General features: G+C 38.7%; 1 protein-coding gene across 1 annotated transcript in view; it reads right to left on the bottom strand.

Annotated features, from left to right (window-relative positions):
* Positions 1 to 11152: 11152 nt before the first annotated feature.
* The window catches only part of NCAPG2 (non-SMC condensin II complex, subunit G2), a 50311-nt gene continuing 44161 nt past the window's right edge, over positions 11153 to 17302 (bottom strand). Inside the window, exons 26-28 of the mRNA XM_010585754.1 lie at positions 16742 to 16839; positions 16225 to 16327; positions 11153 to 11237 (exon numbers count right to left, since the gene is read on the bottom strand). Of these exons, the coding sequence (XP_010584056.1) occupies positions 11186 to 11237; positions 16225 to 16327; positions 16742 to 16839 (253 nt within the window). The 3' untranslated portion in view covers positions 11153 to 11185. The remainder of the gene's footprint in view (positions 11238 to 16224; positions 16328 to 16741; positions 16840 to 17302) is intronic.

The following is a 17302-nucleotide window of genomic DNA, read 5'->3' as shown; positions in this document are numbered from 1 at the left end:
AATGTTTTTTTGCGAATGGGTTCTTGTTCTCTGAAAAGCAGGTCAAAACCCTTAGGTGTGCAATGAATAATTAGATTTCATTGCCATTGATCAAAGCTGATTCGAAATGTCAATAGGGAGCCAAATTTTTAAATTAATTAGGTGCTTTTAATGGGAGGGAGTTCAGAAACAGTTAAAACTTTCTATTTTTATCCATCTTTGCTAATCTGTAAGATTTGATAGTTGGTGAATGGATTTTACAACCGATAACTAATCCACTGAGGTATCCACTCCTCTTGTGCTAAATTAAAGGATGAATGAGATTACTGCACTTTGTCATTCTGAAAGAATAGGCCTGTAGTTGATTAAAGCTGCTGGAGAGCTCTGGTTACGTGGCACTCACTTTCTGTGTCTGTCTTGGGAACCTTAAGTCTGATTCAAGTGCTAAGTGCCCACAACAGCAGCTGGAGACAGGTGCTCTGAGGTGACAAGTGCTATACAATGAGACATCTCACCCTGAGTTCCCCAAATTCATAGAAATTTTTTAACTTAGTCTCACTGTACATTTGTAAAACGGGAATAAGTAAACCTACGGGGAGTTGGAAAGATACGTGAATCATTGTGAAATTCTGGGGCTGGAGTGAATAGTACGATAGTAACGCCATAGCGGAAGTTACCGGTTTTGTCCTCAGAGCTGGGTATGAATAGCGTGCAGCAGATTAAGTGTAGAGCTACATGTTGAACAATGAGTGGACAAAAAGCACTGAATATTTGCTGTGTTGTCAACAGCAAGGGTTTTGAATCATCCATAGAGCAGACACGGACTGAGCACTGAGTAGGGAACAATTTGTGTGGAATAAGTAACTTGTCTTAATGTAATTAAAGATATCATGTCTTTCAACACATAACCAAAGGTGAGGCTAAAGCTGTGCACATCTTCATTTTGATACCTTCTGACTTTCGAGTGCCTGACTTTTCGGCTCTAGTAGTGTTTTTAAACCATGCTTTCATGTGTTACATACGAGGAAGGATCTGGTTTCACAAGGCACAAAGTGTGGATGCTTGCATTTTCCTGCCCATTGCTGCTGTGGTGGTAAAAACGTGGGTCAGCAAACAGTCAAGAAGCCACTTGTGCTCCTCTCCATTTTTTTTCTCCAGCATGTCTTTCTTGCTTCAGCTGCTTATTGCTGAAGACATAATATGCTTTTGGGTTAAGCTCATCCTCTCTCTATGTTCTCTCCAGGAAATACTGTTGTCCTGCTCAGTGTAACAGATGGAAGCAAACCTGACCTAGAGGCTAGAATATTTGCTATAGCTGTTGTATGACTATAAACTTAAAGTATTGTTAAGAAATATACTGGGATGAAATCTAGAATTGAACAATATGTTTGATAGCAACTCAGAATGGAGTAAGAACAACTGAGCTCAGACCATCTTCAGTTTTATAGCTTAATGCTTATTGACATGGGTTATTTTGAATAGCAAAAAAAATAAAAAAAGAAATTAAGTACATAGTTTCTAGTGTAAAAAAATTAGGAAATCTTGTTCAAGGCATTCTGATATCTTGGAGTAGAAGACTCCTTGGACCATTGCCTATGATGTGTTTCTTTTAAAGGAAGGTTACTGAGGGTATGCTGTGACCAGAAAAAAAAAAAAAAATTAGGCAAAGTTCATGGTAATGACAGCTGGGGAAAGGAACATTGTCTGGACTTGTATTGGGTTTGTGTGGCAAGGTTCTGGTAGCGGGCGGGGGTTACAGGGGTGGCTTTTGTAAGAAGCTCCTGGAAGCCTCCCCTGTGTCTGATAGAGCCAAGGCCAGCCGGCTCCAAGACAGACCCACCGATGGCCAAGGGCAAGCCCATCAGCGATAGTGGTAGTGCCTCTGTGATAACATTTTTAAGAAGGAAAAAAAAGTTGGGACAGACAGAAACAGCAGCCGGAGAGAGGAGTGAGAACATGTAAGAGAACCAGCCCTGCAGACCCCCAGGTCAGTGCAGAAGGAGGGGGAGGAGGTGCTCCAGGCGCCGGAGCAGAGATTCCCCTGCAGCCCGTGGGGAAGACCATGGTGAGGCAGGCTGTCCCCCTGCAGCCCAGGGAGGTCCACGGTGGAGCAGATATCCACCTGCAGCCTGTGGAGGACCCCATGCCGGAGCAGGTGGATGCCCGAAGGAGACTGTGACCCTGTGGGAAGCCCGCGCTGGAGCAGGCTCCTGGCAGGACCTGTGGCCCTGTGGAGAGGAGCCCACGCTGGAGCAGGTTTCTGGCAGGACTTGTGACCCCGCGGGGGACCCACGCTGGAGCAGTCTGTGCCTGAAGGACTGCAGCCTGTGGAAGGGACCCATGCTGGAGCAGTTCGTGAAGAACTGCAGCCCGTGGAAAGGACCCACATTGGAGAAGTTCGTGGGGGACTGTCTCTCCCGTGGGAGGGACCCCATGCTGGAGCAGGGGAAGAGTGTGAGGAGTCCTCACCCTGAGGATGATGAAGCGGCAGAAAATAACGTGTGATGAACTGACCATAAACCCCATTCCCCGTCCCCCCTGTGCTGCTGGGGGGGTTGGTAGAGAATCCAGGAGTGAAGTTGTGCCTGGGAAGAAGGGAGGGGTGGAGGGAAGGTGTCTGAGATTTGGTTTTATTTCTCATTACCCTACTCTGGTAGATTTGTAATAAAGTGAGTTAATTTTCCCCAAGCTGAGTCTGTTTTGCCCGTGATGGTAATTGGTGAATGATCTCTCCCGTCCTTATCTCGACCCACAAGCTCTTTGTTATATTTTCTCTCCCCTGTCCAGCTGAAGAGGGGGAGCGATAGAACGGCTTTGGTGGGCACCTGGCGTCCAGCCAGGGTCAACCCACCACAGGACTACACTGAAATTACATTATGTGTCTTTGTAAGTACAAGATTATGTTAAGAATAGTCATAGGTTCTGGTGAAACTATTAAAAGTTGAATAATAGACGAGACAGGATGCTCTTTTTCTGTTCTGAATCACTACTTCTAAAAGCTTTCCCTTTGCTCTCTGTTGTAGTTCAGAGTGTTCCAATAGAGCATCAAAGACCAAACAAAAACACTTACTTGACTTCTCAGGGGAATCTTCCTTCTAGGCTGAGCATTTTCCATGAACTTTTCTGCTCTCTATAATAGAGCTTCTACTGGATATGACTAAGTGGCTTGAGTGATACAGAATTATTTTCTTATGGAATAGTGTTAATAAACGTGGATGCACTGCTCTTTGTAAAGCCAAGGAGTGACTACCAACTTTGAAAGAGCAGGCTACTACTGCAAAAACCTCACTACTTAAAAATTCCTATCTCCTTATGCCATCCTAACCTACAGTTAGCCTCTTTAGTGGGAGAAAATTATGATGAGGTTGGCAGCCCCTAGGCTACAAAAAATTAAAAAAAAAGGCAATGAGGGAAAGCAAAGATACTATGGCAGGGTCCCACCCTTTGAGTGAAGGGATGAGGGTGCCTGAGCAACAGCAGCCACACAGCAGTAGCCTGGTGAGGACTAGGGAGGGCAGTCAGACCTGGGATTGTCAAGGCAAGTTCCTTCCCTGAGAGGCCCCCTGCGTGCATCACTAGGAACTGTCTAGAGCTTGGGCCTGGCCTGGGCCCCGCTGTGCTCAAAAGAAATCCACTGACAGGAGTGGAAGTTCCACCCTGTGAATGGGGAATTTCTCCAGATGATTCGTAAGACAGATGAACAAGGTTCCTGCTTTGAGGTTTATGATGGATATTTAGTATTCTATCATTAAATCTCCTATATTACCAATGAAAAAAGGAATATCATGGTGAAAAAGTGGCAAAGGTACAAAATTCTGCTGGCAAGAATTACATTTAACACAGTTAGAAAGAATACTAAGAAAAAAATAAACTTGTAACTGGCATTTTCTTTCATTAGCAGTTGAATGAAATTAGAGGTGAAAGAGCTGTCCTAAACTGGAACTGCAACAGGAAGGTTGAGAGCTAAAGGGACGAAGATGGTCTTCACAGTAGGTTTGTGAAAAAAAATCCTCCTCTTCCCCCTTACCATAATTTCAAAAAAAGCCCAAACCTGTTTCCATATATAAATTTTTCCATAGTCAATGTATTTCCAGAGCCAAAAGCATCACACCTGTTCGGATGTGCTAATTGCACAGGAGTCTTTCATCAGATAGCACAGAGCGCTTTCTAATATTAGATCACATTGAAACAAGTCTGCTTTTAAGCATTCAATCAATGGATCATGATACACTGATAAATTAAAAACTGCAAGCTAGATTCCCTGATCTCTATGTGCTGCTCAGCCAATTTAAGGCTCTATATCTTAACTGGAAAGATAAGCATTCCCTAGAGGCTGGCTGACCTGTGATGGATGGCTCAGGAGTCAAATATTGCTGTCGATTCCAGTGTAGATCAAATCAGGGACTTGGGGTGCTGTAATCAGATCCCTTGATAAGTTCTCTCATTTTCTTGCATCAAACAGTTCTCAATTTCATTGCAGATGGACTAGTTTTAGGTTTCTTCTTTTTCAGTCTTAACATAATCTTAGCTTGTTAAATTCTGACAATAGCAGACATCTGAAAAAGTAAAAAAATAATAAATGCGATAAACACTGGAAGTTAGTAACACCACCTTTAATTTTTTCATTTAAAAATAAGATTCTTGGGTCATAGTTGTATAGTACACCATGCAGTTTAAGTCTCAGACATTTTTGCTACTGTCCTTGAGTTTGATTATTGTTGCAGGAATCCAGTATGGATTGAAACATCTGAAGAAGATAGACTGTTGTGGTCATCAAACTGCGCATTCCCCTAGCAGCTCCTGTACACGGGCAAATTCATCTGCTAAGCCCGTTGACTGGCTAAGGCACTTGATAGAAACAGCTTTCACTGCAAAACAAGTGTTTTACACTTAGTGGGTGGACAACCACATGAAAACAGCCATCCTGCAGATCAAAAGCAGCGGTCCATGAGAGGGAATCTGGGGACAGAGGATGAGAGAAAGGTAACTCTATTTTTGTCATGAAGGATGGTCACTTTTAATAAAGGACCACTTTTCAATAAAGGACAAGGCTTAGAACCCTGTGCGGAACTGAGAAAATACTGAGAATAAAATATTTTTCTTTATACTGTGTATTAGTAGTGTCCAATCTTAGAGAACGCTGTAAGAAAGGACACAGCTTTTACCATTATGATCAGAAAATGAGCTCCCTCAGTAAAAGGAGCTTTTCCTTCAATGGAGCAGTGGGAGAACTCCAGTCACGCCGTCATTAAATAGCCTAGAGCAGGAACTAGGTTCACCTTTTGTTTTGTTTTGGGTTTTTTTAAGTACCGTCTTAGATTGGTCTAATTGGGTTTGTAGCCTCTTACAGATGCTGTATTTTTCCTTTAGATGCTATTCTGAGAAAATAAAGTTGCTAATACTTGCCTTTTTTAATAATCATGGCAAGATTTCAGAAAGGTCAGTGCACAAAGCCTACATTTCTTGCTATTAAGCTGATACTCAGGTACCATTTTAGGAAATTGGTAAGTAAGGAATGTTACATTAAGAAACAAAAGAAAAAAATGTGCCAAATTAATATTCTTTATTCACATGAAAGTTGAGCTAGCACAGTTTAGGTAAGTGTTTAATAATTACCCCAAAAGGCAGGAAGCATGTGTCATTATGCATTGCAAAGAACCCAAAAGGAGGCTGGGCTGGCTCTATCCTATATGTTCTTTGATGTAGGCATATAGCTCTACAGGATTCACATACCTTTCCAGCAAGAACTGCTAAAATGCACCTACTTAAAATGTAAGGCTTTACAGCAAAGTATCTGTTACTGCAGCATATAAAAAAATTATTAACCCAAGACAAGGCTTATTATAGGAATCGTAAGATAGGTAAGGAACTAATTGAACGGAAGAGGGAAATAGATTAGGCTGAAAAGGAATTACTAATGATGTTTTGGAACGGCACCTTATTTAATATTTTCATTACTGACAGTACAGAAAATAAGCATAAACTAATGAAATTTGAACATATTCGAAACTGGGACAAAGTTGACAGCAATATCAAACAAAGGACTAGCATTTTACACAGGAAGAATTTAGTAAAGTGAAGTCTGAAGCACACCATGAAATAAATAAGTATGAAGTTATGTGTTTCAGAACCAAGGTATTTTGCTGAAAACAAGGTGGTCCTCAGGTTAAAAAAAAAAAGACACAGGAGAAGAAGGTTGGTAACAGCTTCTGCTTCCTAGAGTCATAAGCAGTAAGAAAATAATAGTAACAGAACTCCCTACTGCGATACTCTTTTCAAAAAAATGCTAACAGATATAACAGAAAGTGAATTTCCACTGCTAAAGTTTCCTCAGTACCAATGCATGTAATTTCTGCAGCTTTTCTAGAACCACGATGTTGAACTGGACAAATGACCCACTGTTATTAGAGAAGACTAAGGATACATCTATGCCAAACAACCTAACCCACTGAAAAAATCCCAATGATTGCAGAATAAATTAAAGCTAAAATTACATAGGTTTTTGAAGCAGAGGGCTGTGCCTAGGGTCATGCTCAGACAAGCAGCAATACAGCTACACAGAGCCCAGGACGAAGAAGTCTTATCTGAAGTAGATTAGGCAAGATCTGTGCCTATTTGCAATGGCTTAATGAAACTGAAGAACTGCTGGCTGCCTGCGGAAAGTTTGGCAGCTGTTTCTGAAAGCTGCCCTTGACCAGCTAATTGTAAAGATGTAAGTACTAAGCCATGCTCTTCTGTCTGAAATGGGCAGCTACCACTATAGGTACTCCTAGCACAGACATGGCAGCACACTGGACAATGCTCTTGGTTCACAAGACACTGGAGCAGATCAGCAAATAATACTACAAGGCAGCGGGCGTGTCTCGTGATTTCACGTTGCAGTTGTTATCGTAAGTATTCTTCGCTAAGCATTTATCAAATGAGGTGAAAGATTTTTATCAAAAGTAGTCTCTCTGATTTCCTTCTGTAAGTCAGAAGACCTCAAAGCACTTGACAGCAGCAGCACATGTGAGTTTAAATGCAGAGTGAGTTGCAGCTATCATGGGAATAAACAGCAGGTGCAAAGCAGATTTTTTCTTTCCTTGGCAAGTCTGAAAGTCTGTGTGCTTGGATCCATACCTGAAGACATTTATTTGCTAAAGAAGCTTGAGAGCTTCTCCTGGTTTTTCTTCAGCTCATAATTTGAAGCTGTAATAGATGGAAGACTGCTGGACTTTGTTTCCCAGTCAGACAACAGAGCAAAGGAACTTTGTCATCAAAAAAGGGACCAAGTTACTAGAAATAAAGTTAAAACATAGAAGATTACTGCACATAGTTTAAAGCTATTGCTTTCCTTCAGTAATATTTATAGTCAATATATATGCGTGAAGGGGAGAGCTATAGGCATGCCACTTACAGCTACAGGCAGTTGTACATTAACAGTGACTGCCAATGCAAGTTGGTTAAAGGAGTATGTTAGAATGTTGTTATCTTGTTCATATTGCAAGCAAATTGATTAATCAAAGTCAAGCTCAGCTTTTTGAAAAAGCCGAACAGATCTCAAAGGGTCTGTCTTAAAATGATGGGAAGTTCTCAGACATACAGTTAGGATAGTGCAGCTGGCTGAATACCAAGATTATTCCATAACAAAAACCAAAGACCAACCCTTCTCCCTCAATAGCACTTCAACAGCATTTTCAATTAGTAAGATGAAACAAATCTGGTTTACAGATTTCTAAAAGATAACTCAGCTTAAGGAACATACTATTTATTTATATCTTCAAAACAGAAGGAAAATGTAAGGATTTAACGTTTTTGCAAGACTTAGTCTGCAATCAAGAGCAGCAAGTAAAACCTAGAACTCTCATGAGATTTTTGCCACAAAGACCCAAGGAGAAAACACTGACAGACCTTGGCTAAAGGAATCGCAAGAACATCATTATTTGTGTTGCAGAAAGCTAATGGTTTTTTCATCTGCCAGGGCAGTTATAGTAGAGTTGGACTAGAAATTGAGCTGAAATCTATACACCAGCTGCACGAGTAACCCAAAACAATCTCAACACTCTTGAGAACCACTGGAGTAGGAGGACAAAGGTTTATCTTTAAATTTTCTTACCCTTCCTAGCAGTATCACCTCAGAGTTCTTCAGAAGAAATCTGCCTATTTCTGATGTTGGTATTACCTTTATTTCTTCCAGGCTCAGGGATATTACATCTGTAACAAGTATTCCATGAAAAGTGAAAACTGAAAAAGGAATATTATACACTGAGGAAAAACAAGGCTGTAAATTTGGATTCTCTTCCAATCTAATAATATGAGCAAATACTGAAAGACTGAGAAGCAGAAAAAAGAAACCGTGGTTTACATATTCATTAAGTAATTTGTATAATCAGAAGATTTAAAAGGTCATTACTGGAACACCTGCCTGTTAACAGATGTAGAAGAATGAAGGCCAAAGAACACAGTTTTTATAGAGATGTTGATAGATAAACAGTTGGCAGATCTACAGATACCTGCTGCGGCAGCGTTAGTCTTTTTGGTTGGGCTGCTGTTGTGGATAAGGTAAATCTTCAGGAATTCATACACGTACTGACTTTCCTGTTGCAAAGCCTAACAGTTGTTTATTAAGAATTTGACTGCTATTAAATATCAACATTCCAGCTAAATAAGCTTTTATCCAGTAGGGAAGTTTTTTGCACTAAGGTCAAGTATGAATTTGATGTAGCGCAGGATGAAGGTAGTTCATCGCACTTGACAGAGCAGATACTAGAAAAAAATCTTTCAAACTCTTGCCACAGAAAGACAAACAGCACAGTAGGTACCTGTTTAGATAGATGGGGGTACAGGACTGTGCACAAATCTTACGAGCCTGTCTTAATTTGGCTAAATTTCTGGTTTATTTCTGTTTCAGTGCCACTCAGTAATACTGGAGACTGCAATAAGCCATTTGCACAGACACATAGTGAGAATCACTTCACTTAATTGTAGATAACTAAGTGTTAGATACCCAGGTCTAAGCTGGTTGCTGTATGCTACTGTTAGTCTGTGGCTGAATCATTTTCTGGGGATTCCTGTTAGTTCTCCTAAAACAGACAAAAATGTAGCATTATGAGCTGTACTGGGTTTGATTGGGAGAGAGTTACATTTCTTCATAGCAGCCGGTAGGGTGCTATGGTTTGGATCTGTGACCAAAACAGTGTTGATAACACAGGGATGTTTTCATTACTGCTGAGCAGCGCTCACCCAGAGCCAAGGCCTTTTCTGCTTCTCACCCCACCCCACCAGCGAGGAGGCTGGGGGGGCACAAGGAGTTGGGAGGGGACACAGCCGGGACAGCTGACCCCACTGACCACAGGGATATCCCAGACCATATGGCGTCATGCTCAGCAATAAAACTGGAGAGGAGGCTGGTGGGGGCCGCTGCTCAGGGACTGGCTGGGCATCGGGCCGTGGGGGCTGAGCAATTGTTTTCATATGCATCACTTGTCTTTCTTGGGTTTTATTTTCCTCTCTCTGTTATTTTTTTTCTCTTTTCCTTATATCACTATTTCTTTTTAGTTATTAAACTGCTTTTATTTCAACCAATGAGTTTCTTTCTTGCTTTTACCCTCACAATTCTTTCCCCATCCCACCAGGGGCAGAGGAGCGAGTGAGCAGCTGTGTGGTGCGTAGTTGCTGGCTGGGGTTAAACCATGCCATGAGCTTAGACATCTAATTTACAGATATCTCAGTTAAGGCAAAATAACATTCTGCAATCGGCATTCTATTACTAGTCTTAGGAAAGCATCTGGTTGCATTAAGAAAATTAAATAAGTGGCTTACATGTCTGCATTACCTGCATCATTAGTATTAATTTAAAAAAACAGCTAAATATAAAACAGTTTAACTTACATATTAATCAAGTATATGTTTAATAGCTAGGGCATTTCCCCTCCAGTGCACTTGTCACTGAATCACACGAATATTCAAGTTGGGAGGAAGCTCAGGAGATCATCTGGTCCAACCCCCAGTTCAAGCAGGGCTAACTTCAAAATTATGACACAATCGTCAGGGCCTCGTCAGTCAAATTCTGCACATCTCCAAGGATGGATGTTCCACAGCCTTTCGGAGCAACCTGTCCCTGTTCCATTTCCAGATTCAATTCACTCTCATAATGAAATTTTTTTTTCTTACCTACAACAAGAATTTCTCTTGCTGCAAGTTATTTCTGTTGCCTCATATTCTCTTCAAGCGTACCTCTGAGGAAAGTCTTTTCTTAATCCTCGTCCAGGTAGGTGAAGACAGCAGGCAAGATTGCCCTTCTGCACTTGCCTATGCTGGTGTACAGGATTAGTCCATTACTGGTAGAAGAGCACGTGTCTTTGTTGAACATCATGAGATTTGTTGGTCCTGAAGTCCAGCTTGTCAGGATCCCATCGAATGGGACAACCCTACCCCTCGGTGTATCAACCATTGCTCCCAAGTTGGTGTCACCTGCCAACAGACTGAGGTTGCATTTCATCCCATCGCTCAAGCTTTTAATAAAAATGTTAAATAGTATTGGCAACAGTTATCTGCCCTGAGGAATGCCACTCGTAACGGGCTTTCAGTCTGACTGTGTAGCATCATTATCCTTCAAGTCTGATGGTCCAGCCAGTTTCCCACCCACCTTCTAAGTCCCCCCACCCAGTCCACCTCTCTCCAATTTGGCTGTAAGGGTACTTATATAAGCCTGTGTAAAAGTCTTTGCGAAGGACAGGAAAGATGGCATTCTCTGCTCTCTCTTCTTCCACAAACAGGAGGGAAATCAGGTTGGTTAGGCAGAGTTTGCCCCTGGTGAATTCATGATGGCTATTCTCAATCACCATTTTGTCCTTCATGTGCCTTGAAATTAAATTAATTTCCATAACTTCTAGGACTATGCTCTATAGTATTCCCAGGGACTGAGGTTATGTGCTACCTCATTCTCAAAGTACATAAGACACAATTACTGTTTTATAAAAACAAAGATACTGATTTTACACCCCCCCCAAATATGACATTTTAATACAGAATAACCTTTTTACAGATGTTTAAAAAATCTTTACTATTACATGATTTCTATACACACTTTTACACATTTTCCCTGCTTTAAAAGTACAGAATAACTGAAAACAAACTTTAACTATTAAAAGTTTACGAGAGAATATTTTTTTAAAAACATTACATCTTCCTTCCTTTAATTTTCATGACAAAAGCTTCTGCGTGGTCAAGGATTCAAAAATTCATCCAAAATTTTCCGACATGATTCATAGAGGATTCTGAAATGGCATAAACCAATGCATAATAGGATTAGATATACTAAATGCTAAATCAATCCTCGACTATTTGATTCTCAGAGTACAGCTACCGCATGATTTCTTTGACCAGTTATTCCATATTAGTTTAATATTAAATATGCCTTTATAAATTACTTTTGAAATAGCTGGGGTTTTTTCTTTCAACTTTTCTGTTTTTCTGCTTATCATCTCTAGCTATAGTGTAATCTACAGCAAGCCAGTTTAAATTACTATGTCAATTCAAGCACATTTGCTAATATTTCATCATCTATTTAAAGAACCCACTTGTTTTCTTCACAGCATTCTTACTCTTTTTTTCAAACATAAATAGTCAAATCCTGTACCGATAATTCATAGCAAGGCCACTTTTCATTCTTTTACTTTCTTCCTTTCTCCCTCATTCTTCAGTCTTCATAATTTTTCTCCTCACCTGCGGCAATTTTTTTCCAAGCCTCAGCTTTCTATCTCATCCTTATTAGCAGCTGCCTCCTTCAGCTACATATACACCCATCTTAATACCTTTCTGACTCTCTTTTGTCTCACATTACTCCCTAAACAATCTCAAAGGTCAGCTCTGAAATTTCCATTTGGCAGGTCCTTTTTATTTTTTTGCATTCCCTGACAGAGTCACTCACCTAGCCTACGTAGTTGCATTCTTGCACAACTTCTTCTAACACTGCTCTAAAATATTCTCAAAAGACAAAAGTGGGCACTTTGGTCTTCTGTCAAAACTTTATTTCACTGTTAACCACTATAAACTTTATCCTTCACGTTACTTTTGTAAAAGAGTCTGTCACCTGTATTTCTCAAGCATTTTTTCCCCCATATTTTTATTATTATAGTCCTAGACTGATGCCCCAGATAAGCAAGGTTTGTCAGTCATTAATCATGATGAGTTAGGGCATTCATCATGAGACACTAAGACCTGAAATACAAGAGGCAATTCTGCATTTTCATAGCAGTGTATTGGATGTTAGGGCTTCCTGAATTCACACCGCCATGGTTGTGTCACATGCTCCTCTTTATAGTGCTATATCATTTAAGCCATGATGGAACTCAACTGCCAAAATAAGCTAGTATTATAATGTACTATGAAATTAATGTAATTAGTTAAGTACTGTGGGTTTAGACACAATGCTACTTTGTATAAATTTTATTTTGTTACAATTTAAGGCTAATAAAACAATAGATCTGTAATGTGGGACCATGTTACCGGCCACATATTGGACAACAAGCTGTCACTCACAATAACTGCATGCCTTCCCAAACAGACAAATTTAAATCAGTTTTACCAGGTACCTTTCTAGTGAACTTCTAGATAGGTGGCAGACAAATCATACACAAAGTTATTTTACAAAACAATTCAAGAATCATTACTTACAGATACAATGAGAGTAGAATAAAGAGTTTGGGCAGGTAGCTAAATGATAATACTAAAGAATATCTTTCAGCACAGTCATTAGTTACATTTCATTCTAATACCCGTATATCAAAATGCTAATTAAAGTAAATACAAAATATTAAGTAAAAGGTATTATTCTATAGCACATTTGTTTTTATAGAGCATGGAACATTCTTCTCTAGCCTCCAAACCACTGCATTGACAGCTTTATTCACATTGTTTTGCTAGGCATAAATAATTGCATTTTATAAACTAAACTAATGTGTGTGCCATTACTCTTGAGGAAATTCTCTCAATGTACAATATGTTGTCCAGAATTTTTAAGTGCACTGAACAGCATTTTTTAAAATAATAGACCCATAGGGCCATCTTAAACTGCTAACTCAGCTGAAGAGGGAAGACTAAATTACAGTGAAAAGTTTTGCTTCTAAATTAGTGCAACAATTCCTTGTTTAAGGGCAGCACTTTAATTACTGCACCAGACAGCATTTTTACTTTTTTCTTTCTTTGCTAATATGTAATAGATTACTTCTAAGTCTAAATTTAAGATGCTGGCACAGAATGCCAAGTCTCTAGGGAAATTAAAGAATGTCACTATTTCCTGGTATACCTGGCATTAAATAAAATAACTCCTCAAGGAGTTATTATGAGGTAATGCATTCAGAAGCAAAAAGTAATAATACTATTAAGTATGAGTTAAAAAACACAGTCATATATTTTAGCATGCATCCGTGCAGCACTGTGTGTTGTAAGATTGTGCTTAAAGTAATGATCAGAGATCTAGCTTGCAGCATACCATAACTAAAATTTTGGGGTTTGGTAAGCAGAGTAGGATGATGGTTTACAATGGTTTACAAAAAACAGGGCACATTTCAGACTGTATATAATCACAGTTTAGTTATACATTAGCACACTAGTACCAGAGCACGACAAATGGCATGTCAGAAGACACTAGAGGCCCAGCCTGGTCCAACATTCTGTCTGTCTGAGAGAAAGTGCAAACGCTGTAAATTAGTCAGGCAAAACCTAGTTGTTGAAGAACTTCTTCCTAACCTTTTTTTCAGCATGAATTCTTTCACCCTTCAGGGGAGAGAGAAAAAAACCCCAACATACCCGTACAAATACAAATTGTCCCAAATTCTGCAAAGCTGTGTGATAGCTTCTGAATTTTGTTATCGTATTGCAATTCTGATTCTTGTTAAAAATACTTCCCATCATCATGTTCATATTCCTAATCTTTTATCTGCAACTATCTCTTAGTTTTGTATTATACAAAGGTAGCCATTCATGTATCACAAAATTAAAACACTATGTATCATCTCACGCACTTCATCTGCTCCCACTTCTAGGTTGATTTTTCCCTATTCACTGGGCAGAGATCATCATATAGATTCATAAAGCAATTACCTGTGTTCTTACTGAAATTTATAGTCAGTAGTGCACTCAAGTGGCAGCAATTATTCATTTTAATGTGCCTATTTATTTAATCATGTTAAGATTTGCTTTACTTTCTCAGCCTTTCCTACTGTCTTGATTAAAAGAAGTGCCAACGGAATCATGATACTCTGCTGCTCACCTTTCTTTTCCAGATCATTATTATTATTTTTTTAAATGTTCTAGTAGAACACTTGGCAACCCAATGTTAAATTATTTAATGGAAAAAAACTGGGTTTTGTTTATTTTTGTTTGATTTTGTTTTAAGCTAGGTCCCAACCAAAAGAAATTTGTTCACAGCTGAGCAACTAATTAAAACAATTTACTCAGAAACCAGAGTCACTCTGAGTTTTAGAAGTTCAATTATGTAGTGACTTTTTTTAAAAAACAAGATATTTTTTGGTTCTTTATCAATTTTATGTCACATGAGAACAACGTCCTCTGTGGAAACCACTCAAAGTCTTGACAGCAAAGCTTCTGTTTTCTATTTACTTATGCCAGAGAGGAAATGGAAGTGAAGAGTGCACTGGTTTTGATTTTTTTCCCCTCTTCTTTTTTTTAAAAAAATAAATTTCATTTTTGATAGTACATAACTGATATGGCTCATATATATCATAAAACTTTCTGGTCTAGTTCTTAAGATTATATATCTCTTTCTTTAAAGACAGTTATATAATACCTTTTTGGGTCTGATATAATAGCAGATTTAAATGAATCTATGCATATTTTGTTAGCAGCAACACAGCTACTCTACTGTATTGTCCTGAATATCAGGTGCAGGTTCTTTTCCTGGAAAAATCCAATTTACCTTTTGCACTTCTGAACCAATTCCAAATGGATATTTACTGTGCCATCCGCTAAAAGTTCTACCACTGCCAGAACACTTAGTGTAGCTGTTGAGCTTCTTGATACAACTCAAGTGCAAACTCTAAGGATCTGAAGTATAATCAGAAAGCGATACAGCCCATGTGGCCTCACTGATAAACTATCTTATTTTTCATACAGTAGCGTCTCATAATTTAGTGTTGGCTTTAAATCAGTGACACCAATTCAGTCATAGCACAGGCGCCAAAGGTCTATGTCTAGTCACTACAAGGCCAGGGAACAACAACATGTCTCAGGCTAGTGATCCACTAGAAGAGCATGCTGTGGAAGTGTGCTTAGGTCTGAAGGGCCACGCAAGAAACTGTTGAGTAAAATGAAGTGGGTTTGTTTTGTTTTGTTTTTTAATTTAAGTTTGTCTACTTTACATCCATTGTTTGACTGAATAGTAGGGATCATCAATTTGAAGAATTAAAGATTGAAAGAGCCTCTGCATGTTCAGGCCACTGTGGTGCATTACTAACTTTCTCAGTATTTTTGGATGCATGTCCATAACCATAGTCTGTTTTCTTCATATTCTATGTTTGTGCTTGCTTTTTAATGTCTACTTTGCATGTTTTCAAATTCCATGCGCAGTTCAATAACTAGGCAGAAATCAAATGTTAATAAATTTTTAGACTTAATCAAGTTTGAGACACTTAGGGCTAAAGCATTCATCATGATTGTCTATCTTAGGCAGGTCTGAAATAAACGATTGCAAATACAATGTAGCCAATCACTTTCTAGAAACTTATCCCAAAAGCTCTAGAAGTCAACCAGATATGACACCGAAATCCCAACAAATGGCAAAATAAAATCACCTGTGAAAAGGTCTTAAAGTCATTGTTATGTTCAGTTGAATGTTTACCATCTACATAGGTATGGATTCATACGCCTAATAACCAAAACGTGGGAGAAAAATCTTCTAGTAAAAAGAAATAGTAAATAGACTACTTGCTTTGTTCTACACCTGCTGTTAACAGAACTGAATTTCAGAACTGAATCCTGCAATATACAGGATCAAGTCATAACACATTCAAATTAAACGCAAAAAACCAAACTAAATATGTAAAGACTGCACTCACAGCAAATGTATGGGCAGGAAGTTTAATACTGTGCTGGGCTCAATACCTCATAATTTTTTTTACCCACTATTTTAAACCTTGCAATCATTCAGAACGCTCTAACTGTATGATGTAAGTACAAACCACAGCCAATTATTGCAGAGACGGTATAGGACAGGTTAGTGTTCATTTCCCACACCACATTTACCTTTCAGTGCTGCTAGATTCTTCTGTAGCAGCATCCTTGCATGTTAACAGTTTCCTTTGAATGGCAGGTGCAATATCCTTTAGAAGTGAAGTTTTGTGCTTACCTGTTTGAAATAAAATTTTGTTGAAAAGTTGGACAAAAATAATGATTTATCAACCCCTCCCCTGCATATTTTCATAGAATATTTTTTAACATAAAAGATAGATTGTTTAATGAAAGATTAGATATTAGATTAGAGTTGCACTGTCATGGATTAATTACTGTGTATTTCAGCAAATCAGAATATAGAGATGAACTCTGCGAGTTAGCAGACAGTAGTATTTTTAAACTCATGACACAAAGATTGAAAGTCCAAAGCTTAACAACACAATTTACAAGTCATATAACCTTAAATCTTGTAGAAAAATGGTAACTTAACAGGATGAGGAAAAGTGCCTGTCGAATTGTATAAGAACTCAGCTTCAAAATGTATCACAAAAAAAGAAAGAAAAAAAATGGACAAAAATGTATTGCTGACCTTTAATTACAATCACAATGCAAACAGTAGCTGTTAGACTAAAAACCCCTTCAATTTCTTCAGAGAGAATGCATTCCATTAATTCATTTAAAAATGACCTAAGGAAAAAAGGAAAGCAAAAATACGTTCTAAATCATGTTTCTTTCAAAACAGAACTGAACAGAACAAGTTTGTGATTATGCTACCCTGCCACTGTAGCTTCAAAGATACCATGCAGGACAAAGCAGTGGTTACTGGGTAATTGAAGACTACATGCTGCTTCTGGAACTGAGAATATCTGAGTTAGCAGAATGGTAAATTTCTTGGGAAGAAAATAAAATGTTTGTACACAGAATAAGCAGCTGTTAAGAGAAATGAAGAGCTTGTGGACTATTTAGGAAAGTCAATCCATGAAAAAACTCCTGGTTCTACTGGAATTTAGCTTGCGTAATTTGTATTGAAATTTCCAACTTCAATTTCTACTGAAGTTTAAAAAAATATATTATATGACTTCAATGGTTTGTTAGTAACTACTCATGCCCTTAAAACTATTACTACTAGTAGCCTGATTAGAAACTGGAG

This window comes from Haliaeetus leucocephalus, unplaced genomic scaffold, assembly GCF_000737465.1.
Source record: "Haliaeetus leucocephalus isolate CR32 unplaced genomic scaffold, Haliaeetus_leucocephalus-4.0 Scaffold0, whole genome shotgun sequence".
NCBI classification, from domain to species: Eukaryota; Metazoa; Chordata; class Aves; order Accipitriformes; family Accipitridae; genus Haliaeetus; species Haliaeetus leucocephalus.
Note: the sequence above shows the minus strand (reverse complement) of the source record. Positions and strands in the feature narration are given on the sequence as shown.